The sequence below is a fragment of the Trematomus bernacchii genome, unplaced genomic scaffold (genome assembly GCF_902827165.1).
Source record: "Trematomus bernacchii unplaced genomic scaffold, fTreBer1.1, whole genome shotgun sequence".
NCBI lineage: Eukaryota > Metazoa > Chordata > Actinopteri > Perciformes > Nototheniidae > Trematomus > Trematomus bernacchii.
Genome location: NW_022987851.1, coordinates 3324771 through 3352142, shown reverse-complemented (window position 1 = coordinate 3352142; position 27372 = coordinate 3324771). Strand labels below are relative to the sequence as shown.

At 38.4% G+C, this 27372-nt stretch overlaps 2 protein-coding genes across 3 annotated transcripts; both read right to left on the bottom strand.

The window, feature by feature from the left end:
- Nucleotides 1–5188: 5188 nt before the first annotated feature.
- colca2 (colorectal cancer associated 2) lies at nt 5189–12686 on the bottom strand. 2 transcript variants are annotated; one of them, XM_034112942.1, is made up of 5 exons: nt 11562–12686; nt 9657–9757; nt 9169–9220; nt 8096–8415; nt 5189–5785 (listed from the first exon to the last, which is right to left on the bottom strand). In XM_034112942.1, exons 1-5 carry the CDS (start codon nt 11566–11568, stop codon nt 5435–5437), a joined length of 831 nt encoding a protein of 276 aa, XP_033968833.1. In that variant the 5' UTR covers nt 11569–12686; the 3' UTR covers nt 5189–5434. The 2 variants fall into 2 exon arrangements, with proteins under 2 accessions (XP_033968833.1, XP_033968834.1); XM_034112943.1 differs by lacking the exons at nt 9169–9220; nt 9657–9757; nt 11562–12686 and adding an exon at nt 8501–8636.
- Nucleotides 12687–14406: 1720 nt separating this feature from the next.
- LOC117468706 (uncharacterized protein C11orf53 homolog) lies at nt 14407–27108 on the bottom strand. Its single transcript, XM_034112936.1, has 5 exons — nt 26933–27108; nt 25820–25920; nt 17664–17703; nt 16679–16983; nt 14407–15917 (listed from the first exon to the last, which is right to left on the bottom strand). Exons 1-5 carry the CDS (start codon nt 26940–26942, stop codon nt 15492–15494), a joined length of 882 nt encoding a protein of 293 aa, XP_033968827.1. The 5' UTR covers nt 26943–27108; the 3' UTR covers nt 14407–15491.
- Nucleotides 27109–27372: the final 264 nt, after the last annotated feature.

Genomic DNA, 27372 nt, shown 5'->3' with positions numbered 1-27372 from the left:
AATTTTCCAGTTGCCCCTCGAATAGTCGGCAATGGTTTAATGGCTCCTGACTCAAATGTGTCACTCCTACTGTATCTGCATAACAGTCGATGGAACTTCCCTTTTTCTTTTCCTGAATTTCTGGAAATGTGGTTTTGCTGTTAACTGGGATGGGAACTTGACAATGACAGACTTTTAGTTACCTTTCCTGTGCAGAGTCTGAAATCAGTCATTTATTTTCTGTACAACACTCATTAGCTAATTCTGCAGTGAGTACATTTTAAGAATTTAGAGTCCCTTTTATGCTTTTTGGGTTTTCCATTTCCTGTAGTGTGCTCTATAGGTTTCTGTGCATGTAAATGGTCTGCAAAGGCTAAATCCCAGTGTTCCCTACAGAGGAAATTTCTCTCCAACACATCCCCCCATGCCTGAAACGCCTCCAACTCCTTTGTTTACTTCAGTAACATAGTGACATTACTATGTAACACTCACGCTTCTATTGGCTAGCGCTCCAACACATTGTACCCAATATACTAAGGGTAGGGACATTTCCGACACATCACTAAGTGGTTGACAATCACAACAGAGCCGGCCAGCCAACCAATCAGAGCAGACTGGGCTCTGGTTTCGGGCAGAGGGTGAAAAGAGGTGCTGCAACACAGGCAGTATGAGAAAAATACAGACCTTTTTGAACATTAAAGCATGGAAACATGTCACAGTAGGGACACAAAATAAAAATATTAACCTCAAAATGAGCATAACATGTCCTCTTTAAAGGGGAAACACATTTTAAAAATAGTACAAGCTATGGTATTTTCTTATTGACACAATCCTATTTTCTCAAAGGCTAAGGGCATTACCTAAAAAAATATGGATGGGGACCTACGGGGCTCAGAGAGAAAAAAAGTATTTTAAAAATAATGGCTTATCAAAAGATCATAGGCTATACTCAAGAAACGTAACAATCTCACAAACTTTGGACAAGAAGAAAGGATGCCAATTATTTGTTAAAGTTACCAATTGGTGCATGCACATTTGTGGATAATTAAAGAATCAACATGCGATTTTGTATTTAGGTTAACCCTACAGTACGTGTCTTTTACAACAATGCACATGTGTTTGTCTTATATTTACAGTGAATTGTCCGTTTTCTAATTGTGCAATTAACACTTTTTGTCTGTTCTCATTTGTAGGTTAACGTTTGGTGGGTTGCATGCCAGGCTGCTTGGTCTTGGCCTGTGTGAACTTGCCAAGCCTTAAAGGGCCTGAAACACGCCCAGACCTGCAGAGCAAATAAATCTGCTCTGGGGGCTGTGGCTTCACTTTCACTCACTTTCACTCACTTTTTCACACAGGTCCATACCTGTGGGGATTGCCCACAGTATTGAGTATGTAAGTCGCTTTGGATAAAAGCGTCTAACAAGTAACATGTAATGTAAAGGGGGTGGCTTGTTTAGAGTGAGGAGCTGCAGACAGATCACAGTTTTCAGTTTTCAGTTAAAAATAATAAATTAGAATAAAACATAATTTAGAAAACTATTTACAAGAAATCAAGAAATACAAATATTATTTGCCATTGGCCCACCATTCTGGAATATTGTGGAAAAGTCGAAGTGTGAGGGTTAGGGTTAAGGTCAAGGGTTGGATAAATAAGCATAAGGAAACCCGGCTAAGGTTAGGGCTAGGGTACGTTTTAGTTAACTTTTTTTCTCGCATTCCTACATGATGAACAAAGAATTTAAAAAACTGAGAAAATTCTTGATGAATGGAAGTAAATGGTGGCCAATGGTACCAAAAGCAATTATGTTAAAACGTCTGGTAACAAATTCTCACCCAACTCATGCAGTTAAACCCATGTCTCATTTACAGTAAGATAAGATAAGATGGTACTTTATTGATCCCAATTTGGGAAATGTTTGCGTTGCAGCAGCATAAAAAGACATGGCATTGTACAATAAAAATTCAAAGACTAGAAATAAACATGAAAGTAGAAAATATACATGTTGAATTTAACAAGGTATTATATATACATAAATATATGACAGATGGAATATAAAATATTGAACAAATTATATAAATGTAAAATGTACAATGTGGTTTTATTTCAAGAGAAGATATGAAGCAGAGAGTTCTCTGCCAGCCAGAGGGGATTTGTTGTGCAGAGTTATTGCAGTGGGCAGGAATGTTTTCCTCTATCGGTCCTTGTGACATTTTTTGATACCTTTACTTTTCAAATGTATTTTTCATTCATTGTATCTCACTTTATTATGTTCTGAATTTTGTATTAAAGCCTTCATACCCTTTTTACGGGTATGTAATGCTGGTAGAGAATGCTTTTTCTTTACATTGCCCTTAAGAATTGACATGGCAAACAAGACAAAACCATAAATCCAAAACACGTGGCATGAGGACAAGGACAAAAACCAACCTGGAGCGTGACAAACATGGAGGGTGATGATCCGACATGGAGCACAGGGGAAGACAAGACTAAATATACAGAAGGGTAATCACAGGACAAGACACAGTTGGGCAGGGGAGGCAGAAACACAAGGGCAACAGGTGAACACAATGAGACAATCAGACACAGGAAGGCAAACACAGGAAGGAAGACCAGACACAGGGAGAACAGAATTTCAAAATAAACCCATAACTTAACACACAAAACTCAAATCGTGACACTTTCCTTTTTTGGCCCCTTTTAACAACATGTAAAGTCCCACCTGCCAGGATTTCTTCACTTCAGAGCAAAGTGTTGCGTTACATCAAGGTTGAGCCCCAACACGTTATCGGTCCTTCTTGTTTATTTTCCCTTTCCTCCCACATATTTGCAGTTCAGTATAATAGTGTACGATAAATGAAGAGTTTCAGCATATGGGAGATAAGGGGCTCTGCTCAGGAAGTAAAAAACGATCACTGACCCTGCATTATGTGTCCAATATACACCATGCATTTGTTTGTTTTAGGACAGGCAAGATACTACATGCAAAAACCTGTAATGTTTTTAGAGCCTTGGTTTTTTTGCTTTCATAACATGACTTATGGGGCATTTCCACCATGGCGCGGAGCCTAGTGGTTGTGCTTCCACTAGGCCTAGTTCCGGCCCGGGGGTACTTTTTCACCTCTTTTCTGGCCCGACAAAATCGTGGTTCTATCGGGGCCAACAAACAGGGCTGAGTCGGGCTGAGTATGCTAAACTAGAGAGAGAATCGCTGGCAAGGAGGCTACAACTACAACAAGATGAACATATTTGACCGTGATTTAATTGTAATACACGTTTCAAAATGATGCCGAAGTAACAACATACTGATACCGGTTAGTAAAAACCATGAATTAATGCTTTGGCAAATTTGCAGACAGACGGCAGCTGAAAAACCTTTTAAAATGCGTGTTTTCTAGATGGAGATTGGCTAAGCTAACTCAATATATGCTCCGACCGTCCACACTCACAACAACGGCCTATACAGACATAAATAAAGCAGCGACTGTACTCGCCATGACACAGGCAGTCTGTGGTGTGTACTTGTTTAACTTTTGTCTAGTTTCTGAACATATATAAGGAGCTGTGAGCTCTGAGTGCTAACAGCTTACGGCTGTGTTGTTTTTCTGGGGTTCTCATTGAAGATGACGTCACGGCTCCGCCTACACTGCGTTACTATAGTAACTACCCCAGTTCCTAAACTGTAATGGAAGCGCAGCATGAAGTGAGCCGGCCCTAACAAGGCCCAACGCGGCCTAGCAGTACCGAGCGAGGCCGAGGCCGACCGTGTGGTGGAAATGCGCCATTATTTCACACTGGTGAACATTGGATATTCCCATTCCGGTTCTTAACTGTAGCTACAGTATGAGTGTCTGTTGAATTGTCTTAAATTAAATAGCATAAGATAATGTCTAAATTGCATATTTGAAGATAACATTTTGGAAAACTTATATTAGAAGAATTGGTCTGATTGGGACTTGAACCGGCGTCCCTTCAGTTACAAATCAACGTTCCTACGAGCTACTGCCAAAAGAAAACAAAACTGTTGATGACAAAAAAGTGCATTATCAACACGAGAAGTTAAAGGTGGGGTAGGTAAGTTTGAGAAACCGGCTCGAGATACACTTTTTGTTATATTCCATGGAATGCTCTTAACATCCCGATAGCAATGAATATCTTAAGTGCTTTGACAAAAAATCCATAAAAAAATGTCATCTGTGGAAGCCGTAGTACTGTAAAAAGTACGACCAATCATTTTAGCCGGCCCGGCTAAAATAACTGGATGGCCTACCTGCCTGTCAGCCTTCCATCTGTGCACAAATTTATCTCGTGCCCTCATTGGTCATGTGCGCGTTCGTGTGTGTTGGAGGAGGGGCTCTGTAAGGAAGTGGGAGATTTTTTCCGGCTGTGTATTTTCAAATTCTAGCGATCTCGAGCTGGTTTCTCCAAAATTAGAGCAGGGCCGTCCCTCCCTACAGGCCGATCACGCAGGCTGCGTGGGGCCTCACCTTGCGGAGGGGGCCTACACCTCGCGGAGGGGGCCTCACCTCGCGGAGGGGACCTCACCTCGCGGAGGTGGCCTCATCTTGCGGGGGAGCCTCAACTGAGCCGCAAATGCGGCGCACCTATGCGCTTATGCGGCGCAATTAGTGTGGAACAGAGGGCCTCATCATATAACTTTGCGTGGGGCCTCAAGTTGGCCAGGGACGGCCTGGTGTAGAGTGTTTACAGTCTTTACATTTTATAATAAATATCTTTAGAGAACGTTTTCTCAATTTATTTTTCTAATACTTTGAGCCAGAAATCTCAATGCAGTATTCATATCCTGAGGGTTTAATAGAGAATCATAAATGTGTTTATATATCATTCATAGCTAGATTTATATAATATTTAATCTTAAAACATGGCAGAAATAACTCTTTGAAATACTTGTTTGTTGTCTTTAATGCAGTATTTTTTGGAATTATTAAACTATACAAAGAGGTATTTAAAGTTTAAAAATATATATTTTGTCCCTAATGTGTCAAGATTATGACCTGACTTAGTCAAATGAGCACGTATTTAATAAGATAAGGGCTTGATTTTCATATTATACCACACCATTTCAGATGATTTGTTATATAAAAAAGAATGGTGTCATTGTGAGTTATCAACTGATTCGTAAATATATATATTAAAATGCACCTGCTGTGTGTGTATGCCAGCCTATAAAAGACATATATTTCAAGCACATATATTTAAAACATGTTTATTTAGTACAGCAAAAAGTAATACGTATGAAAATAAATCTAAGTAGTAAAAAAATAGTCATTAATACAAAAATATTTCCATTCTTTCAGCATTCATAATATCCATTACACCCAAGCAAAAGCCAGTCAGAGAACGCATTGAAATGCAGCGCGGACCATCAAGCAAAGCAGAGTGCTCATAAACATATTTACATTCAAAATATACACAAGAGAACTGATGAAGGTCTCATCATAGTACATTGTAGCACATTTCAGAGGTCATCTGCAAATCCCTCCTGAAATAGTTCTCCTCCACAGGGCAGGCGTAGGGATAGTCTGTGGGGTTGTAGTAAGGTGCGTATTCAGGGGCGGAGAAGCTATCCTGCGGGCTGGGCCAGTAGGGCAGGCTGCGAAGGTCCTGGGGGGTGCAGTGCTGGAAGTGGAAGTGCTCAGAGGGGAGGCCGGGGTACCCAGGATCCATCCTGGTGGGGGAGTCGTAGCAGGAGGAGGAGGAGGAGGAGGAGAAGGAGTCCTGCGGTGAGTAGCTCTTGTGATCCACGGGGGTGCAAAGCTTCAGCAACTCTGGTGAGGAGCAGGGAGCCTGGAAGAGAAGAGGAGGGTTTACTATGAGCTCATAAATGAGACACCACACTGAAAAATCTGAAGCGTTGACTTTAATGAAATGTATTACGTCAGCAGATTTCACATCACTATATTAGGTTAGATGAAAGCAATACTTTGAAGTGTCAATACAAAAATATTAGGTTCAACTTAATCGTATTGCTTTCAACTAACCTAATACAATTATGTGAAATTTGTTGGCATAATACATTTACTCAAGTACTGTACTTAAGTACATTTTTGAGATACTTGTTTTTTTTTGTATTTCCATTATATGCTATTTTGTACTTCTCCTCATCTACTATATTTAGAGGTAAATTGTGTACTTTTACTCCACTACATTTATTTGGTAGCTTTAGTCACTTTACAGATATGGATTAATAATGTGACATAATAGTCAACACTTAAAAAGCACTTGAGTTACACCTGGAGTAAATTCACAAGCTACCCTGAGGTATACAAAGTCATTCAAACTAGCTGCACCTTTACCAGTTTTGAGAACACTTTAATGATCAATCATTATAAAACATATCATATCAATTATTTTGAAATGGACCAATTTGCAGAATGAGTCATCTACTTTTGGTACTTTAAGAATATTTTGATGCTAATACTTTTGTACTTTTACTTAAGTTGTTCTTGGAACAGAGTATTCCTACACTCTGGTACTTATACTTTTACTCAAGTACAAGATCTGAATACTTCTTCCACCTCTAAGTGTATATCAAATGTACGTGTTGAGGTCAAATCTGACCGATTTACTACTTCATAATTATTGTGTTTTTCATTTAATTTCCTCAAGGCCTTATGATATCCTTCACAGTAGGCATTTAAACAATTGCTGATCAGTACTTTGATTGCATTTTGAGTGGTTAAGTCAACTTTGTTAAACCTATGATGTTCCCGGTCAAAAATGACCACCAATGAATCGGTAACCCTAGATTATGTTCACCCATCAGATAGTACAAACCCACAAATTGACAACCATGTTCATTTTGGAATATGTTTTCAGTGTCTATTCTTTGTAAATTCACTACAGTTATGAATGTAAACCAGTAGTCTGGCACATTGTTTACAGCTTTAAAGGGTGTTAAATAAAAATTGGTGATGATTAAAGTTTTTTGTGCTAATGTAAGAGCAGTTAAAACAGACCAGTCGAATTTGACCAGGAACACTAAAGTAAGGGGGGTAAACGAACACGACACAAGGTTAATTTGACTTTATATAGGCTGTATTCAAGTACCTTTTACAGCAAAAATGATGGGAATTCCCTGAATTAGTCTTTTAAAGCTTGTTATAACAGCCCTTTTACATTTACATTTAAAAATGTAACAAAAGCTGTCAAATAAATGTACGAGGAAGTAAAACACATCCCTCTGAGGTGTATTGGAGTTGTGCAATATCATTAAATGGTACTTAAGAAACAGGACTTCAGTCAATGTACACAGTTTATTTGCACCACTGCCCGCAGGCGACAAATTAAAAGACGACGTGCTGCATTCAAGCCCCAACACAGGTCTCTGCTAAACAGACACATGCCCAAACTAAAACATGAATGTCTCCCGAGGCATTTCATTCTGAAATACATATTGGTTCTTAGTTGTTGCCTATACAATGTGCATTTTATTGCAATGGAAAGATGTATTGTAAATACAGAGGTGGGAGAAGTACTGTTATTGTGTACTTAAGTAAAAGTATAAGTATCAGAGTGTAGGAATACTCTGTTACAAGTAAAAGTCCTGTAACCAAAATTGTACTCAAGTAAAAGTACAAAAGTATTGGTATCTAAATATAATCAAAGTACCAAAAGTAAAAGTACTCGCTATTCAGATTGGCCCATTTCAGAATAATATACGTATATCATATGTTGTCATTATAATAATTGATGTATTATTGTGTTGATCAAGCTTGTAAATGTAGCCCTCATTTTAAATACTTTATTTACTGCTGCATGTGAATTTAATCCAGGTGTAATTTAAATCTTATTTAAGTGTTGATCATATTTTGTTATCATTCATCAAAATCTGCAAAGTAACTACTACATCAATGTAGTGGATAAAAGTACAATATGTACCTCTGATTTGGGGTAGAAGAACAAAGTAACCTAAAATGGAAATACTTAAGTAAATGTAGCCTATAGCAACTTAGTAACTTTACACCACTGTTTAAATATAGGCTCTGAAAATTCGAAGAGACCCCAAAGATAAAGACAGGGGTCATATTTCTAAACGTATAAACAGACATGGTTAAATTGCTGTTTTCTGAATGGAGTTTGGTGGGAGAAACCTACCATCCCATGGCCGTAGTAGTCCGCGTCTGAGGAGAGCGCGTGGCACCAGGGCAGCGGTTGTGTGGGGGGGGCAGGCAGGGAAGCGCTGTAGCTGCCACCGCTGCTGCTGTTGGTGTTGTTGTTGCCACTGTAGCCGTTACCTGGCAACATCATGTCCCCGAACTGCTGCGGGATGTCGTTGAAGGAGCCCTCCTCGTGCATCTGGCTGCCGCACGAGCTGTCAGGCACCGGGAACGAGGCAGTGCGCAGCTGGAAGGCTCGCGCTCCACAGCCGCGCGCGTCATCTGGAGAAATGGCAGAAGGAGGGTCCTCATAGCGAGCTGACGGAAATAAATAGAAAAATAGATAAAAAATAAAGAAAACGTACATAAAAAGGGGAATTTATTTCAGAGGCTACATATTTACCATTACATATCTGTATTATATAATAACCAACATATCGGCTGCACACAAATGTTTTAAAATAGCACAAATGTTGCATTCCAAAAGTGTCAACATATTCTAATCCTTATTTTAGGACACGGCGAACCACTGAGGAGCATTGGGGAAATATGCAAGGAATCTGCATGGAAACACAGGAAGACATTTAAATAGGCCTATAAGTCCACAGTGATGTCATAATACCATCAGCCAACACATTTGGATGTAGCCTAGCCTTCGTTTATAAGAAGGGACCCTGCACTTTTGCTATTGAGCTTTCAATTGCCTTGCTGCCTAGAATAGCTTTCCAAGTATTTTTATGTTATGACTGCATGGGGGGCTTCCATGTGAGTATTTTGTTGTCGCTTCTGCGGGGTCATGGCAGGTTGCTGTGTGTCAGTGAGGAATGCTATTTGTTTTGGACTTTTTTTTATTTATGCAGCTGATCTGCTGTCTTGCTGCAACCACAGTGCGGATTTTCCAACATCTTACTAAACAATGAGATTCGTTTTTGTTATGCTGGATTTGTATTGCAGAACATATTGGTTGGAATAGATTTCAAGATCACATTGATTTAGGTCAGGTTTCAGTAATATGCTTTAATGGGTTTGTTACACTGTATGGACTTGGACTTCGCTGCTGGGTGAACCTACTTTGAAAAGTGGGTGAGCAAAGTCCCTGGAGATCTGAGCACGCCTGGGATAGCTGTTCATAAGGAGGGAGAAAGAAAAGATTGTTAAATATTTTATGCAACTACAAATTTGATTTTATAATACGTTTCATTTACAGAGCGTTTTTTTTTAAGAAACTCAAATACACTTTACAGGGTGGAAAAATCATAAAAACATAATTGAAAACAACACTTAAAATATATGTTTTGATCTGTGATTTGAACGTGGTGAGATTGTGGAAATCACGGATGTGTTTAATAGTAGTTTTTTTTTTGTCAAACATTAGTATTTGTATCTTGTAACATTTTGTATTTGTGTGTGTTTGTCCGTGGTTAACTTAAAAAAATAAACGTTGGAGTTTTCTAAAGGGAGGGTATAGTCAATCATTTACAGGGTCAGTTTGTTGCTTTGCTCAGGGAGTGTTTTTCTTTTTTTTCAGGCAGAGAGAGAAAGGGAGGGGGGGGGTTTACCGTTTTCACTTTTTTGCTGTTGGCCTCATGGGCTCTGTGTCTCTGCAGCAGCTCTTTGACGGTTGTCTTCACGCGGACGCCCTGATACACTCTCTGCTTATCTGCATGAAGAGAACAGCATGTCACTCATGTGTGCTAAACACTCACCATTGAGGCAGACAATAGCAGACACTGACTCCTCTCCCCTCTCTGGTCTCCACTCTGCTCCCCCTCTCCTCCCCTACATTAATCCCACAACATGTTTTCGTCTCTAAAATCCCCCCAAAAACCCATTTCACAGTCTTTTTCTCCCCCAATAAACTGCAATCTCTCCATTAAATGATCATGTGGCCATATTGTATACACCTTAATAAAAGTTTGAATGTGATTGTGAACATTGTGAACATATAACAACATTTATGTATTTTTTATCACATGATTGTCAAAGTTTTCTCCGTGCGTAAAAGTGATTTTTTTAGCGATCCTTGCGCGTTGTGGATCTGGAAAATGTATCCGATTTGTACCGACCCCAGCGCCCCTAAGTAGTCCGGGTCAGGGCTCTCTCTTTACGGCAACTCAAGCGTCTCCTATTACGCCCTCAGCAGACCCTTACAATGCAGTCTGTTTATGCTCCGAGCGCTCCAGCCACCCCGCCCTGACCAGGAAAGAGGAAAGCTGTACAAAATACGCCACCGTAAGTCTATATTTATGATCATAAACGCTTTTAACGAGAGAAATAATGTTGATGGGTCAACGTTGCATCGATATACAAGTTGGAATAGGCGTACGATCGTTTGGTAGAGTTGGATAAAGGCGCTCGGGGAGAATGCGTAAAAAGCTGGAACGAGGCTGTCAGTCGATCGGTAGCTCAACCTTTTCTTAGTAAACGCGTATAATTAGTGGATCTGAGCTACAGTTGTGTATCAGAAAGTAAATGGGTCGGTAAATCTGTGCAAAAATATCTCTACGCGTTTAGCTCCACGTTACCGGTGTCCGGGCACCTCGTAAAAGTTTCAGTTTAAACAGATTGTTGTTGACTTTCTGAAGATTTACAAGTGCGATTTCAGTCTCATGCTGTTTATAATTCAAACCCCAACTCTTATCCAATCTGTAACTTTATTCAAATAACCCCAGCCCCTACTTTGGATATATAACAGTGAAATTATACCGTATTGGGAATAATTTGCCGTATATTTTTCCTATAGGCGAAGCTTGATTAATGAAAGCAGAGAGAACGCCTCGCATAGGTGCACGTAATTCAGGCCCAAAGGCGTAATTTAAGGCACTCAGGAGTGGCGAGCCGTTTGGAAAAAGGTGATTTGATAACGAGACGAAGCCTCGGCTGCGAAAACATCATCTGATACATATTCATACGGCTAAATGCTACTTCGTGTTTTGTCTTAAATGTGGCAAACAGCGGGCCAAAATCGCACGGCAGACACATCCCTCTCCAACACGGTTACTTATAACGTCCCCTTACGCACACGCAACCCCCGACAGAGACATTAACATGTTAAACCTTAGGAGTTTGTAATGATTTATAAATTGTATTAGAACTGATTGTTAACATGTGATGTGTAAGCGTATATAGAAGTTGATATTAAATCCATAAAAGTCAGTAAAGCTGTGTGGCCCGTTTCAATGAAAAAAGTCAAATCTCCTTATCCATTAATGCACACAGGTGGCATTAAAGTAAGAATATTAATTATTAGGCGTTTAATTATACTGTTAGTCATCTCATATATTGTTTAAAAGTGTGATTAAAAGGAGAATATATAGACAAATCCTCCCTTTTATGCACATGTATCTTAAGATTTTTAAATTTTGTCACTAAACGTCTCTTTTTTTCCCTCTTTTCTCTTTTGTGCCTAACAGGAGAAAATGCACCAAAATGAAATACAGATGAAAATTCGTCGTGAAACTCACCAGACATGATGGGGAAAGATGAAGAGAGGCTCCCTGGAGAAGACCTGTGGGACTCCACAACGTCCCTTTTCTGCCTCAGCAAAATGGCCAAGAACGAAATTTGTGCAAAAGTCTCCAAAAATCTCAACACAAATGTCCTACAGCAGTGTCAGAGCATCCAACAATATTGTATTATAGCTGGGGACATTTTAGTTTGAGATTTTCTGCCTCCATGCCTACTATTTAAAACCCCTAGAACTCAATGATTTGACAATGATTTGATTGCGCGTTACTTTCAATTTGAATATTCAGAGGCAACCGAGTTTTATCGATTTTTCCACAAAAACCACCACGCATCGACATTCTATAAGTTCTACTTTAATGTAATATAGCAGTATTTTACACTTTGACCAAAAAGAAAGCATACTTTTATTAATTTTATCCTCCTTTTGCAATATCAGAGCATCACACCCCCTCATTAAGCACTGATGGTCTTGGTGCTCATTGTGCGCAACTTAAACTCAGCAGGGCAGCTTAAATGTACAATTGTACACTTATTGCATCCAGTTTGCATGTCGAGAATATATTTAAAACATATCTTTAAGCTTTACTCCAGAAAAAAGCGCATAAAAGTGGCAACAGAGTGGGCGTGGCAAAGGGCAGTAGCCATCTTTGGCATCGCAGGCCTTCAGCTCTTCTAGCAAGTGCTGTGAGCACATCAGCTGCTGAGGCTGTTGAGACAACTCTCTGCTAATATCTGCTTTTAACATTTTATATTTAGATATTTGAAATTATTTTTTTAAATATCCTTTTATATTATATTATAAATGTTTTAAAAAGGAAAAATTGTAATATAAGTATTAAATCCAAAATAATTAAAAATGTTTTACTGAAGGTCCCCAATCTGGCAGGGCATCTTTTCGTTTTTAAATAAACCTTCCTAATTAAAAAAGAAATCACTTTCATCAAAAACTGCTGTTATTATTTCAATCATTTATAGTTGCATTGAGACATTTTTAAGTGCTCCGTGCATCACATAGCAACACTATATGCACACCAGCCTGTATGTGGCGATGGACTTAAAGATAATAATACACTCAGTTATTAAAATTACAGTGAAAAAAACCAACACACATATTTTATTTACAATATTATGTCTTATTTAGCCAGCTGGGACAATTGTTCTGTCAAACTGGTCAAACATGATATGCGAAATCCCATATTATTATTATTATTACTATTATTATTATCATCATTATTAATATTATTATTATTATTAATATTATTTATATATATTAATGTATATATGTTTTTTGAAGACCATATTATCATTACTAATATATACATTTTTTATATATATTCTATTATAAGACTTAATTATTATAATTTAAGCTATTTTCATGACTATTGACATTGTTATGACCAGAACTAGTTGATGACTATTAGTAGTTGCAATATTGGTATCCCTCCCTCTATGAGTAATATTTAGCTTTTTTATTCTTATTTTATTCAGAATACGATACGAAAATACTTTAATGGTCAGATCAGATTAAAATGTATGCTAAATAGGTAATTCACAAAAAGGGATTATTTTCTCGGTATTTGTTTCACACACTTCAAATATCAAGGTATTAGGAGAAAACCAATCGGCAATTGTGTTCACTTTCCCCTGTTTAAAAGCCCTCTTTGGTAAACGAAAGCAGTTGGTAGTGGTATATTCCCACTCCTCACTACACAGAGCCCACTCCCTGTCCCTGCTCTGCGGCTCTCCCTGTTGGTGCTGCAGGTTAAAGGCTGGCGCGCCCTCTAGTGGTCACACTTCAGAACGCCTGTCTGTATCAGCAGTGCATGCTTTTACTTTTAAACGACTGAGAATTAATTCACCAATATTCAAGTCTTTTTCACGTTAACACCCTTTTATCATCTCTGATGAAAAAAACCCACTAATATATATATATATATATACACACAAGGATGTGCAGTATAGATCCTATTCAACCAATCAAAGAAAAAAAAAAAGTAAAAATCCACATACTGAAGATAACCAAGCGTTTCTACTGAGACAATGAATATATGAAATAGCTCAGATGCAATGTTTAAAAGTACTTTAACTCAAGTACTATACCAATGTTGACGTACTTCTTGAGTATTGTCTATTTTACAATATTTTATACTTCTACTCCACTAAAATGTAGAAGTGATGGTTGTACGTTTTACTCCACTACATTTATGAGTTGGTTTCTTTGCAGGTTCATATTATTATTGCAAAAAATAATTAAACAAATGAATTATGATGTATTATTATGAATTAAGATTGTACAAAAAGTGATTAAAGTTAGCCCCCCACCCAAAAATGATGTACACATGAATGGATCACTAATTATAATCCTGGGATATAAAACTTTTTTTTTTTTCTGGAAATGGCCCATTTGTATAATGAGTACTTTCAGTTTTGGTGCTAGAAGTATATATTGATAATTTTACTTTTGTAGTTTTACTCACGTAAGATTTTGAATGCCAGACTTTTCCTTACTTGTAACAGAGTCTTACTTTACCTAATACAAAATTCCGAGTGCTCCTTCCACCACTGCTTGGTTGAAAAGCTTGATGAAAAATAAGTGTTATGTTTATTCGATAATATTTAATATTATCTCCCATATTTAGCATTTATTAAAACTACTTACACACACTTTTTAAATGGTTTATAACACACACAAGTGTTGGTGTAGGCATATATAATGATATTTGAATGTGTTTATTAATGTTTTTGATTACTGCTCTCAAGAAGCATTCATAACTGGTGTATAGACAGTTAATAACATATTTACTCATCGATAATCACTTGTCATCTGAGAGGATATCACACCATTATAAATCTTATTTTATTCGTGATTAACTGTAAAGTAAATGAGAAGTTCAAATCTAAAATGATTTCCAACACAATGGGGTAAAAAATATGGAGCTCACATAAGTGAAAAGTATATTTTATACATCAAACAGTGCTGACTGTATTCATCAAACAATCTTTAGAAGAACAAATCATTTTTACATTAAAGGTTTTTGTTGTACATTGTAATAAAATGTGTGAAAGAATGTTAGCATCCAATGTGTTTTAATTTCTGTTATCTTTTCAACATCAATGATATTTTATGGCAGGATACTCTGTCCTTTTTCAATCATAGGTGTCAACCAAAACAAAATTAAACACCAACACATTTCCTCACATGTAATTACAACTTCAGTGTAGTTAGTAATAGTGTGTTATAAACCAGTTATTAGTTGTTTGTACTGTATGGTGATTTTGAATGCTATTGCACATCTGAGATGACCAGAAACTGGACGTTACAACCTTCATTATATTTTAGGGACAGAAGTCTAAAAAGACTAAAATGTGCAAAGAAAATGTCCATATCTTAGAAACTACAATAAAGTAAATCATGTTTTTGGTATCTGAAACCCCATAAGTTAAAAATCAAAGATATGTACACATGTTCAGTGTAAACAAATGTATATGAAAAGATTTAACAAACACAATGTTAGCGCTTTTCTTCATTCCTTGATACAAATTCAATTTTTCACGTGATCAGAAAAATATGTGTGGCATTTTCTCTTCTTATCATTCTTATTGCTCTTGTTTTGGCACAAATTGGTTAACTTCATATATTGTTTATTTAATTTTTATTTTAAGGCTTATAGGTGTGTTACAAATCAAGCAAAAAGGACACACATGTGCTTTTGATTTAGTTTTTTACAAATAAGTATACATTTCACTTTGGTCAAACTATGCTACTTCACTAACAAAACTTGAATCCTTTCTTTGTACATGGCGGAAATTGTCTTCAAATCACACTTTTACAGATGTTTGAGTCTTCTCTGTTCTGTCAAGTGCTTGTTCAGTGTTCAATAGTCTGTGAGACCTCCATCTTGTTAGAGATGGAGACCCTCCTGCGGTCAGTAGGCCCTCCTGATCTCGTATGGCGACCAGGAGCTCACTCCGTCCTCTTTGGCCCAGGAGGAGTGCGCCTCTCCGTTGGGGGGGAGGCTGGAGGCCTCGTCCGTCACCATCTTTGACACCAGGTCGCTGATGGGGACGCCCATGTAGGAGGGGCAGGGGAAGGAGCTGTTGGGGACCGTGTAGGTGCTGCTGGTGGTCAGGGGGTGGTAGTGGGCTTCCTCCAGGGAGTGCAGGGTGTAGGGCTGGCTGCTGGAGACTTGGCCCATGGAGGAGCCTCGGCTGGGGGAGCGGTACTGGGACGGGCTCCCCGGGGGGTCCGGGCTGGGCATGGAGGGCGGCACGCTGACGGAGGCCAGGCTGTCCGGACACAGAGCCTCCACCTGGGAGACCGGCTCAGGGACAGACTGCTCCCATGAGTCCCTCTGAGGCAGGAAGTAAAGAGATCACTCAATCATTTCCTCTGCTGACTACAGGAAGTGAACCCTGTCTGTTCATGATATTGGAATATATGTTCTTTTATAATGACTCATTCATATTCTCCTTTAACTTTATACACTGTTGTCCTGTTTCCCAGAATGAAAAAGTTACACAAAAAATCTCCTTTCAACCCTGTTTTTATATTCTCAATGAATCGGAAATGTGAAAGTATTTCGAGATATTAACTGAGTTAGTGATGTTTTGGTCTCAGGGTCTCGGGCTGATACAGTGCAGCAACTCAACAAACTCACACTATGATATATACCTCATGGCAAATATACGCTCCAATTAGAATGTGATTTAAAACAGGCAGCTAAACTGGCAGCTAAACTGTTTGAGGATTATATACATTGCTAACACACGCCTCATTAACCTTTTGGCCCTTAAAGTCTTGTTTTCTTGAACCAGAAGTGACACTACAGGGTGAATTACACTTTCTTTAGGTCATCAAGCACACTGAAAACACACTCTGAAAAGAAAGGCATACATGTTTTAAACTAAAACATAAACAACACACAAGAGAGAGAGAGAAACTCCCTCTGGAGGGAACATTGGGATGTTAGCCTTTGCAGACCATTTACATGCACACAAACCTGTATAACACACTACAGGAAAGGGAGGACCCCAAAAGCCTAATCAGGCCTCTTTAACATGGCAAGGTTGGACATTTTAAGCCTCAAACATCCACACACACACAGAGACATACCAGAAATAAGTGTGAGGACTCTCCAGTGAAGGGCGGCAGCAGGGATGAGAGGGCGGAGGAGGGCAGGAAGGAGCCTCCGGAGCTGGAGAAGGCGGCGGCGCTGCGGTAATCCCCGAAGGTCTCCGGGTAGTAGCTGTCGATGAAGGAGGAGTAGCTGCTCATGGAGGAGGGCTCGCAGCCCAGGGGCTTACCCCCCAGCGAGGGGGAGTACACATCAGGGGAGAACTGCTTAGTGGACGGGCAGAAGTCTGAGTCCGAGATGAAGGAGCGCCTCATGCCGTAATAACTGGGCAGCATGTGAGACCCTGTGGAGAACAGAATGGTCAATACAAATAGCTTTTACACCAGAGGCATCCCAGAGCTGGATAATGTCAAACACTGAACCAACAGCAAAACAAAAACAGTTATAGACCAATTGCAAGTGCACTACAATTCATCAATACATATTTATTTATGTATGTATGTATTATGCCTTTATTTTAATTGTAATATAATTAAAATTGTTTAAATATTATTATTATTATTATTATAATTATTAGTATCTGTTATTTTTACAATTATATATTTGTATATATGTATTGTTTTATTTCTTGTTGATATGTGAAAAAGGTTGACAGGATTGCATTTTTTATTTTGTTGTACCTGGTGCATTGACAATAAAGGAATTACACGTATAATCTATTATTTTCTTTTCTATTCTTGTCCATTGTAATCTATTCTAATCTACTTCATCCCGTTTTCAATTCTATTCCACTCCTTATCACTATCTTCTCTTCTCCTCCTCATGGCAGCCGTGGCAGGCTGTGACCAGTGTTTACCTTCAAACTCTTGAAATAGTCCGACAACTAAGAACTGAATCAAAGGACACATGATCCTTTCAGGTTTTAATGACAGTGTGTATTAAAGCCTGTTGACAGCTGTGTCTGGAAGGCAGTAAAGTGTGAGTGGTGAAGATCTTTAAAGTTGTATTCATTTGCAGTCTCACCTGGCATCTGGACGAAAGACGGCGGAGAGGGTGATCCTCCCTGTGACACAGACACAAGACGTGAAATTAGGCGTATAAACGTGATGAGTCCTTCATAGCATGTTATCCACCTGAAGTGTCTCCCTCATCAATGAATCACAATGACTGCTTAGTCATATGCTTCCTGTTAATACAGCATGTAGCTAAAGCATGCTAATTAAACATACTGTTTATATGAAAATCCACTATTTACTTCCAAACTTCATACATCCTACGGCTATAATAAAGATTAAAATACAACTAAAGTGATACGTTTACTGATATGGCACCAAGCTATAAATACAAGTAACATTTTGAAATGAATTCTTAAAGAAATTGGCGACCAATCCCAATGCTGCTCAGAGTAATGGTAGTCCAGTGTGTCTCTCCCTTGCTGTATATCTTGTTATTGTTCATTTGTAAATTCAACATGTATATTTTCTACTTTCTTGTTTATATCTAGTCTTTTCATTTGTATTGTACAATGCCATCTCTTTTTATGCTGCTGCAACACAAACATGTCCCAAATTGGGATCAATAAAGTTCTATCCTATCCACGTATAGACATGGTTTAAACTCTTTTCTATATTATCGGTCCTAACCTAGGAGTCGGTCCACTCCCAAGGGTCATGAGATAAAAGTTACATTATTATAGAGTCAGGGTGAAAGGGACATCTGCAGCAGATATGAATTTAGTTTTACTACATTTTCATCAAATGTAAATATTTTAGATGATTTTCCTGAGTTCAGCCTGACATTTGATTTGTTCACTCTTGTGTCACGTTTAAGATCAAATGGAAACAGCTAAAAGAAAATATGTATACATGCACAAAAGATGAGCAGGTAGAGCCAAACGGCCAAAGGGCTTTTTGTGTGAAGAATATAAAATGTCCTCATTTCAAAGCATCCTGTTTCAGGAGCAATCTGTGCACAGCAGAATGTGCAGAACGAGGAGTGGGCAAAAGGGGATTGGATGACGGTCCCTGCAGGTTTGCCACAATATTACATTTGTCATGATTATTGTTACGTGTTTTGTTTGTGCGGGTCTCTTTCTCCCTCTCCCTCAGGTGATCCAAATCCTTCATTAACTTTGAGTCATTAAAGAGTATCTTTTCATTTTAGGGAGGTGTGTGGCGTGTGGCGCAGTGGGTTGTGCGTTAGTGTTCGGATCAGGGGGTCACAGGTTCAAACCCCACTGCAGTCAGCATGTCGTTGTGTCCCTGAGACACTTCACCCCTAATTGCTCCTGTGGGGATTGTCCACAGTATTGAGTATGTTAGTCGCTTTGGATAAAAGTGTCTAACAAGTGACATGTCATGTAATTTTGGTAAATCAGTTTCCTCTTTCTTTTTTCCCTGGGTTGTTTTATATTTGGTTACTTCCCTTTCACCCTAGAATATTAGGTACTGATCAATTAGCCTGAAAAAATAAAGATTTACACAACCTTTGGGATAATCATATTAAAAGTTGCACAAAAAAACACATTTGACCCACTGTACTTTACATTTCGGGAAGATAACATTTTTCTAAACTGCATATGTTTTTAGTGGATTTCCTTTTAAGAGAAAAACCATCTTAGATAATATAATCATGAATCATACGGTCACCATTCATAAATAAAGGATAGATCAATTAAATCGCAACATTGTGAGAGTCTGTTAATACTTACAACTCCTTTATTATTCTCCTTTTGTTTCACGTTTTTGGTCACTTAGAATAAGCACGATTTTTCTGATAATAAAAATGTACGTATTTTGAATGGGGACCCACAGGAACAACTTATATTTGATATATGGTGTCCTAAATACATGCATTTATATAATACATAACAATAAAAACGACTTGTGGTCTATTTTTGGTCAGTGCTACAACCTGTTATTAACCTGTGCTGCTTCATACTCATACACATTTAAGGAATGTTTTATGTTACCAATAATATCATATTTATTTCATCAACAAATATTTGTATTAATGTTAAAATTATAAAAGCTTCTTCATTTTATATTCTAAAGCAGATAGATATTGAGGCAGAGTGCAGGGACACAACAGCAGGGTTCGACAGACACAACAGCAGGGTTCGACAGGTTCTTCTTTGCATATTGCTAACATGAAAGAGTTGATATTAAGCCGCGTTGGCTGGGAGGCAAGCAAATTTTGAGGGTTGAATTTGAATGTGATTTGCCAGTGCCAAGACTTCCTCATGTGGCCCAGGTACGGCTCAGTGCATCTCTGAAGGCTGCGTATGGAAATCAGCTGGCTCCAGTGTCCAGAGACAGGCACTGCGTGTGTGTGTGTGTGTGTGTGTGTGTGTGTGTGTGTGTGTGTGTGTGTGTGTGTGTGTGTGTGTGTGTGTGTGTGTGTGTGTGTGTGTGTGTGTGTGTGTGTGTGTGTGTGCAGGAGAAGGACACGGTAATGTTGTTGTACTTTAACATTATTTCGCAGGAAAGGTCTTCCTTCCTATGCAAAACTCCTTTCACAGACGTATACTCCCATCTGCTGCACGATATACTGATACTGGTATTTAAAATAAAGTTGCACCTATTTAAGAACCTACATTCTTTCTAAGAATACACAGTTTATCATTTTTCTTTGTCAGTTCTATTTTTCTGACAACAACTTGCGCCACTTTTTTATCTGGAGTTTATCTGGAGTCTTTTCTTATAAACGGTAATACGCAAAGTCTCTCCTTTAGCTTTATACAATTTCACTGACTTACATTTCTCACAGTGCAGGTCATTTATGTAATGGCAGCGTGTTTGGGCACATCACCTCAATATGAATGCAAACAGTGCTCAGCAAAGAGGGGCAGCTGAGGTGAAATGATGTAAGATCTTTATGTTGTCACTGTGGCTCTCCGTGTTCCAACATGAGGAGGCTGCTCTGCTGCGGTCACAGTTTGCTCTTCACTCTCAATGGCCCTTTATTCCCAGAGATAAAAAGGCAGCATAAGCTAACACAAGGATGGCTTTAGTCAGTTTGTGTCCCCGTGTAAGGTCAGCATGTATCATTTTGAATAGCTCCTAAATATAATCAGTTGGGAGAATGCGAGTTTGGCTCTTGAAAAAGTCAGGAAACCTACTTAGTTTGTCTCAATTTATAAAGAATGTTAACATTGAAGAGACATTGCAAAAGTGAAGCTATGAACTAATTTGATTGTGAGAAATCCATGCCATACTGTATGTATGCCCGTATATTGTAATATATTATCTAGTTTTCTTTTTTATGTCTCTTTTTGTCTATTGACTGTAAACTTCTGCCTTCCATCCTTTCTTGTTTGGTTATTAACTTAGTTATTAATTTTTTCTGGATTCTTTTTTATTTATAGAAATATCTTTGGTATTTTATATAATGCTAAATGTTCATGTGTGGGAGAGTTCTTATAGTAGCTAACCATCTTGAATGTATTAAATAATATGTTCACAAAAAAGAAAGGGGGGTGAATTGCAGGCATGATATTTGCATAAACAACCCGGTGCAATGGAAGTATGGCCTACATAAAGTGGCTTGACTTCAGAATTGGGAATTTAAAATGACTTTTTAAGAAAAACACCAGAAATATCACCAGGTTTTGTCTTTAAAAAATATTCTAGAAGTACTGTCATATTTTGGGGCAGCAGTCGCTCAGTCTGTAGGGACTTGGCCTTGGAATTGAAGGGTCGTCAGTTCACGACCCCCCAACCAGGTTGGTGCCTGGTGTCGAACCAACTGGCTGCCTCTCCGCTCCGGACCTCTCCTGCATGTGCCTGTGTGTATGTGTACTGTGTACTGTGTCTGTATAACAAAAAATGCATGTGCATGTGCACCTACTGCATATACGTGTACTGTGTGTCTGTATATACAATTGAGTGGAAACTGAATTTCCCCCTAGGGCTATAAATAAAGGTTCATCTTCTTATTGAACAGAGCTCTAAAAATGATTCAAATAAATTAATGCAACTATGTTTTATGAATAAAGCTTTTTAGTTTTTTTAGGTTAGAAGTGCTATAGCATATTTCATGAATAAAATTAAAATAACATCAGCTTTGAGCATTTCAATAATTACCATATGCTGTTGCAAACATTTAAGCTGTTCCTGTCTGTACCACTCAAACATCTATGTCAGCTTTTATGTTTCAATACATAACATGTAATACTGAGATGATACTGATCGTATTACTGGTAGCTACAGTGGTCGGTGATAGCTCATGGGACTTCTTGGCTAAGGTGCTCTTAGGCAAAGAAACTAGACCCCGACACCTAATAAATAGTTTGAATGCAAATGTCACTGTGTTACAACCAAAGTTGATTTGTTACAACTTGTTACAGGGAGAACAGGGCCTCTACCAATCCCAGTCTGCCCCCTCAATATCTGTCCTTTGGTCAGCAGGTCGTACAGTATAGAGAAGTACATAAGGCGTAAATGCACTGTATAGTGAAACTTGTTTCCATCATTTATGAAGAAAAGGTTTTCTTGTTCCTCAAATCTCTGTGATTAAGAGAACATGATAACATGTAAAGTGGCTCTGTGCTAACATTGATGTCGTGTTCTCATGGAGGGAGATTCTTGCCAAGCAAGTGAGCAAAGATAAAAATTACATATCAAGTTAATTCAACTAAGGGCTACATCTTGCCAACATTAGGCTAACCGCTAGGCCTAACTGTTGATAACAATGTTGATAACTTTGGATCCAGGTTAGTTGTAATATTTAGCTTGCTAATTCTTGTGTTGTTGCCCTTGTTGGATGTTTGGCTATGTTAGCAAAGATTTCGACTTGCTAGTTTGTCATTGTTCATAATGTTATGTAATCAAAAAAAATGTAATGTTATTAACGACAGTGGTGTAATATTGATTTGCACTCTGAAACAATAAAAAAAACAAAAAAATTAAATATTGCTTCAAGGCAGGACTGTATGTAGAATTGAGTCAATTGAACGACAGCTAATGTGTTCAGGAAAATGAAGAAACATTGTTTCTTGATGATGAGTTTGAAAACCCTGAAAACCAATTTCCCTCTTCAGCTTCTTACTGTGTCATGGCTCATACATTCGTGTGTGCAATTAAACATTGGTGATGGTCATTTAGATATATGCTAAAAGGCCTCAACTCCAAATACAATATAAAGGGCAGTGACTTGATACAACCCAGTCTCACGGCATTTCGTGTTATAGTCACGACATTTAATCTATTGATTCGTGTTCACCAACACGATTTTCTCCTTTTTTTAAAAGCAATGTATGTTGGTAGTATGTTTCGTGCCTGCAACACGTCTTTTTGTTTCCAGCTTCCGGGTCTTGGAAGACCGGAAGCTGGAAACATTTTCTTACTCAATATCAAGCCACGATTATTGTTTTTATTTTAAATTCTATAATGTCGGACTTTTTTTGCCGTCCGCGAGGAAAAGAAATGGGCCTCAGAGCCTCAGAATACTGAAATATGTATATTTTAAATCTTTTTTTCCTTCTAATTTGTTATTCTTTTCTAAATAACACACTGTTATTTACTCAACAATAACACACAATTATCCTTGTTTTTATTTATTTGTTTAATTCTATAATCTCTGGCTTTTTTGCCGTCCCTCAGGAACTGAATTTCAAAATAAAACAACAGGAAACAGACGTAGGCCTATAAGGGACATTTCGAGCATCATTGCGATACACACCCACTGAACTGATTACCCAAGATCCTCAGCTATGGTTTAAGCTCGGTGATTGGATGTTTTAGCCGCAATGCACGTTGGGATATGGTGTTTATGCGATATGAAATCCCAAAAACCTTTCGCAGTTTAGGATGGCCGAAGACACTACACTACCCATAATCCTCAGCTATCGTTTGGGACTACAGTCCCTTTGCTTGACAAACCCCGTGATTAATCTTCAAGCTCTGGGATTGGATGTTGGAGTGGCAGTGCGCAAACCCAAACTGGACTCGAACGGGAACATATTTTTTTCATCAAATATAACATATTAAAAAAATAATTCAATAACGTGCTTTAACCACTAGGCGGTGCACACAAGGTACATCTGAAGATGTGTAGTTTTATTCATGTTTTCACATAATCTTACAGGATATTGCTATATTATTTCACATGTTTTACTTCTACACATTAATATCTGATTTGTAAAACATCACAGACAGAAAGGTATATCCATCATTTAACAGTAAGCTATTGAAATTCTGAATCCATCGATGTGTCTCCCATCACCCAAAACCCCCAACTCAGTATTTACATTCTTATATTCAAAGAAAATCAGTAATATCTTTAAAAACTACAAGTCCTTTTATATCAGCTGTACACCGTTATGGTGTAAATATATATCTACCAATTGGATCAAATATAAAAGTCAGCCGAATTAGTATTGATACTGCAAGGAGACGTATTGTGTGAAGAGAAATTGAAGATGTTGTTTAATTACTGATATATTTATGATCCACGTCACGTATTCAGTTTCGGCGGCAGTTCTTCCAGTTTGTCTAGAAGTCTTCTAATCAGGGCTCTATAAATACAGAACTACGGCAGATGTGTAATATTTAATGCAGCCGAACCATGTATTACAATGCCGTTATGTGATGACTTTCAAAGAAAAAAGCAAGTACACTTTAAAAAAAAAAGATTTTCGGATTTCATATCGCATAAACACCATATCCCAACGTGCATTGTGGCTAAAACATCCAATCACCAAGCTTCAACCATAGCTGAGGATCTTGGGTAACTAGTTCAGTGGGTGTGTATCTGTTTCCGGTTATTTTTATTTAGAAATTCAGTTCCTGGCGGACGCCAAAAAAAGCCAGAGATTATAGAATTAAACAAATAAATAAAAACAAGGATAATTGTGTGTTATTGTTGAGTAAATAACAGTGTGTTATTTAGAAAAGAATAACAAATTAGAAGGAAAAAAATATGTAATAAATACAGATTTCAGTATTCTCAGGCTCTGAGCCCCATTTCTTTTCCTCGCGGACGGCAAAAAAAGTCTGACATTATACGATTTAAAATAAAAACAATAATCGTGGCTTGATATTGAGTAAGAACATGTTTTTATGAACCACACAGCTTCCGGTCTTCCAAGACCCGACCGGACAAAAAGACGTGGTGCAGGCACGAAACATACTACCAATAGAAATACATTGCTTTTTGACACAAAAAAAAGGGGAAAATCGTGTTGGTGAACACGAATCAATAGATTAAATGTCGTGACTATAACACGAAATACCGTGAGACTGAGTTGCTTGATAATGTTGATTCGGAAAATCAACACCTATGGTAATAAGGCTTGCTGACCGCCTAGCTTAAAGTTGGCAGTTAGCCACCTGGTTGTGCCTTCTATGCCAAATGCACTTACGTTAGGCCTTTCATGCAAAGGGTTACATTGGAGGAGGGTGATTTTTGGAGCCCTTTGTTGCATCTAATGGTATCTTCTTCTTCTGTGTCTTTCTCACAATCCCTTCAATGCGTGAGTCGTTAGCGGCCTGCATATATAGCGTGGACAAGCCGATGCTAAACAGAAAGCAAACATTGCATACTGTCCTGTAAAGCCTTTTGACAGGTGGTGAAAAGCCTGTCTTGCTTGTGCATGCAGAGGTCTAAAGCCCAGCCTGATTTCTCTGGCTGTGTCTATCGGCGTGTGTTTCTGAGGCAACAATAGGAGGCTTGTCTGCGGCCTGTACATGGCAGAGGACAATGTCAGCTGGCAGGTGTGCGTGGATCAAGCTTTGCATGGGCAGAATCCTTCACTGCCCTTTCTCTATGCTACCTGTCCACCTCAAGCTTCCCACCCTGCCCCCGCCTCCAGCTCGGGAAGTTTTCGGGAGTTTGTGGCCGTCGCCAGTGTGAGCATTGTGTCAGCGTTCTTTTGTGAGGTCAGGATGGGACTCTGGGCTTTGTGTCTAGTGCTCAGCTATTTACAGAATGGCTTTGCATGCGCTCGAGGGGAGCCGAGACAGAGGGAGGAGGTACAGGTGGTCAATGGATCCACCACGGATCGTTAGTCCACAAATACAAGCCAAAATGTAAACAAGGAGAATAGATTTTTTAAAAGGTGACCACTTAATTGTGCTACACACAGAATGTCAACTGTGGCTGTTTGGTTTGGGAGAAAAATGAAGTGGGGAGAGACAGACGGGACAAAGGCTGAGCGCTTTAGAGGAGATTGTGCTTACGTTGTATCTGGGCCCGGGTGTTTGTCGGGATCGCTTCTCCGCCAGCAGGTCCTTGACTGTGTGCTTGACTCGAACGCCTTGGTACACTCTCTTTGAGTATTCTAGACAAAAAGCATACAATTAGTACAAAAATCCACTTTTGAAACAAATCCAGAGACAGTTTGACCTGGAGGTGGTAACAGATTCATACACATTTTCATCCATCCCCACAAATGTGTGTTCATTTGAATGTTTCACAGTTTTATTCATGTAGGCGAATGACTCTTTGGGATTGGTGTGTAAATATCATGGAAATTGCCTTTGGTTTGGTCAATGCAAATGGACTACCAAAAAGAGGCAATTTACTACAAACACTGGCTGATGCTTCACAGTGAAGGAAGACTGGAGGGGGTTAGACGTCTTAAAACAAATAAAGATATTTCATCAGAATATTTTTCTGCATAGAAACATTGTTCTTTAAATCTTTAATGTTAGCTGGAGTGATTTCCTGGAGAGCACAAGCTTTAACTCAATGAAAATGCAAACTTTATTATGCAAACGGTTATTGCATGCAAAAAACGTTATGTAAAAGATCCCTGCTTTTTGAATGGATATTTTAGATAAGACCCCACATTGCTCAATGACATTCCAGAAAATATAGAATTTCCTTGGGATTAAGTCAAAATACAGTATATCTGTATATCTGTTATTCCATATTCAAATATATCTTACCATGTGAATCTTAATTATAATATCAAATCAATTAGCACATTAAATCCTACACGTGCTTGATTTTAAAAACATCTTTCAAATATCTGACGGTGATATAAGTGAATTATATGGAGAAATTAATATCTTACGGTATTGTTTATACAAAATTCATATATAACTGTTTCTGAATTGACTTATTTACTAACTTTAATTGAATAAGCGAACATAATCAAACATGAGCCCAAACACAAATAACATTATCACATTTAAATAGGATTATTTCTGTTTTTTTACTCTACAAAATAAAAAAATAAAAAAAGTAATACTGTTTAAAAGGGAAAACATATTTTTACCAAAGACATAAACATTTATCACAAAAATAATGACATCAGCTGTCAGCCTGTATATTAATGAGTGTCTTACCTGTATCCATGATGCTGTTGAGCTCACACACAAACACTGTCACACACTGTCACACACACACAGGTGCCTCTCTGTTCTGTATTTGCCTACAGTAGATGAATCCCAGTGTGCAGCAGCACCATACTGAGTGGCGTGCCGCGGTGGAGCTTTAACTACGCTGTCAGGAGGGCAGGGACACATGGAACATGCCACCTCACACTGCAGTCATGAGGAGGCAGCTTTTCAAAATGACCTTTATCTATTTGTTTAAATGCAAATGTTTGGTAGGGACGTTTTTTAGACTATTTGCATCTGCAGTGAAGATTAGGGGTTGGAAGCATCAGGGGAATGGAAGAGAGACGGGGAAGCTGCGTGTCACTCCTCCCTGAGTCCTTACTCATCATCCAAATTCTAAAGGATATATTGTTTCCACATTGTGATTTTGTTGATGCTGCTGTGGG

Excerpts from the sequence above, each read along its gene's own strand:
- LOC117468706 (XM_034112936.1), bottom strand. Across the intron at positions 17,704-25,819 it reads CACCCGGGCCCAGATACAAC|GGAGGATCACCCTCTCCGCC; the intron begins GTAAGCACAATC and ends TCTGTGTCACAG. Across the intron at positions 15,918-16,678 it reads AGTCCTCACACTTATTTCTG|AGGGACTCATGGGAGCAGTC; the intron begins GTATGTCTCTGT and ends TTCCTGCCTCAG.
- colca2 (XM_034112942.1), bottom strand. Across the intron at positions 8,416-9,168 it reads TTGCTCACCCACTTTTCAAA|CTCGCTATGAGGACCCTCCT; the intron begins GTAGGTTCACCC and ends TATTTCCGTCAG. Across the intron at positions 5,786-8,095 it reads ACTACTACGGCCATGGGATG|GCTCCCTGCTCCTCACCAGA; the intron begins GTAGGTTTCTCC and ends CTTCTCTTCCAG.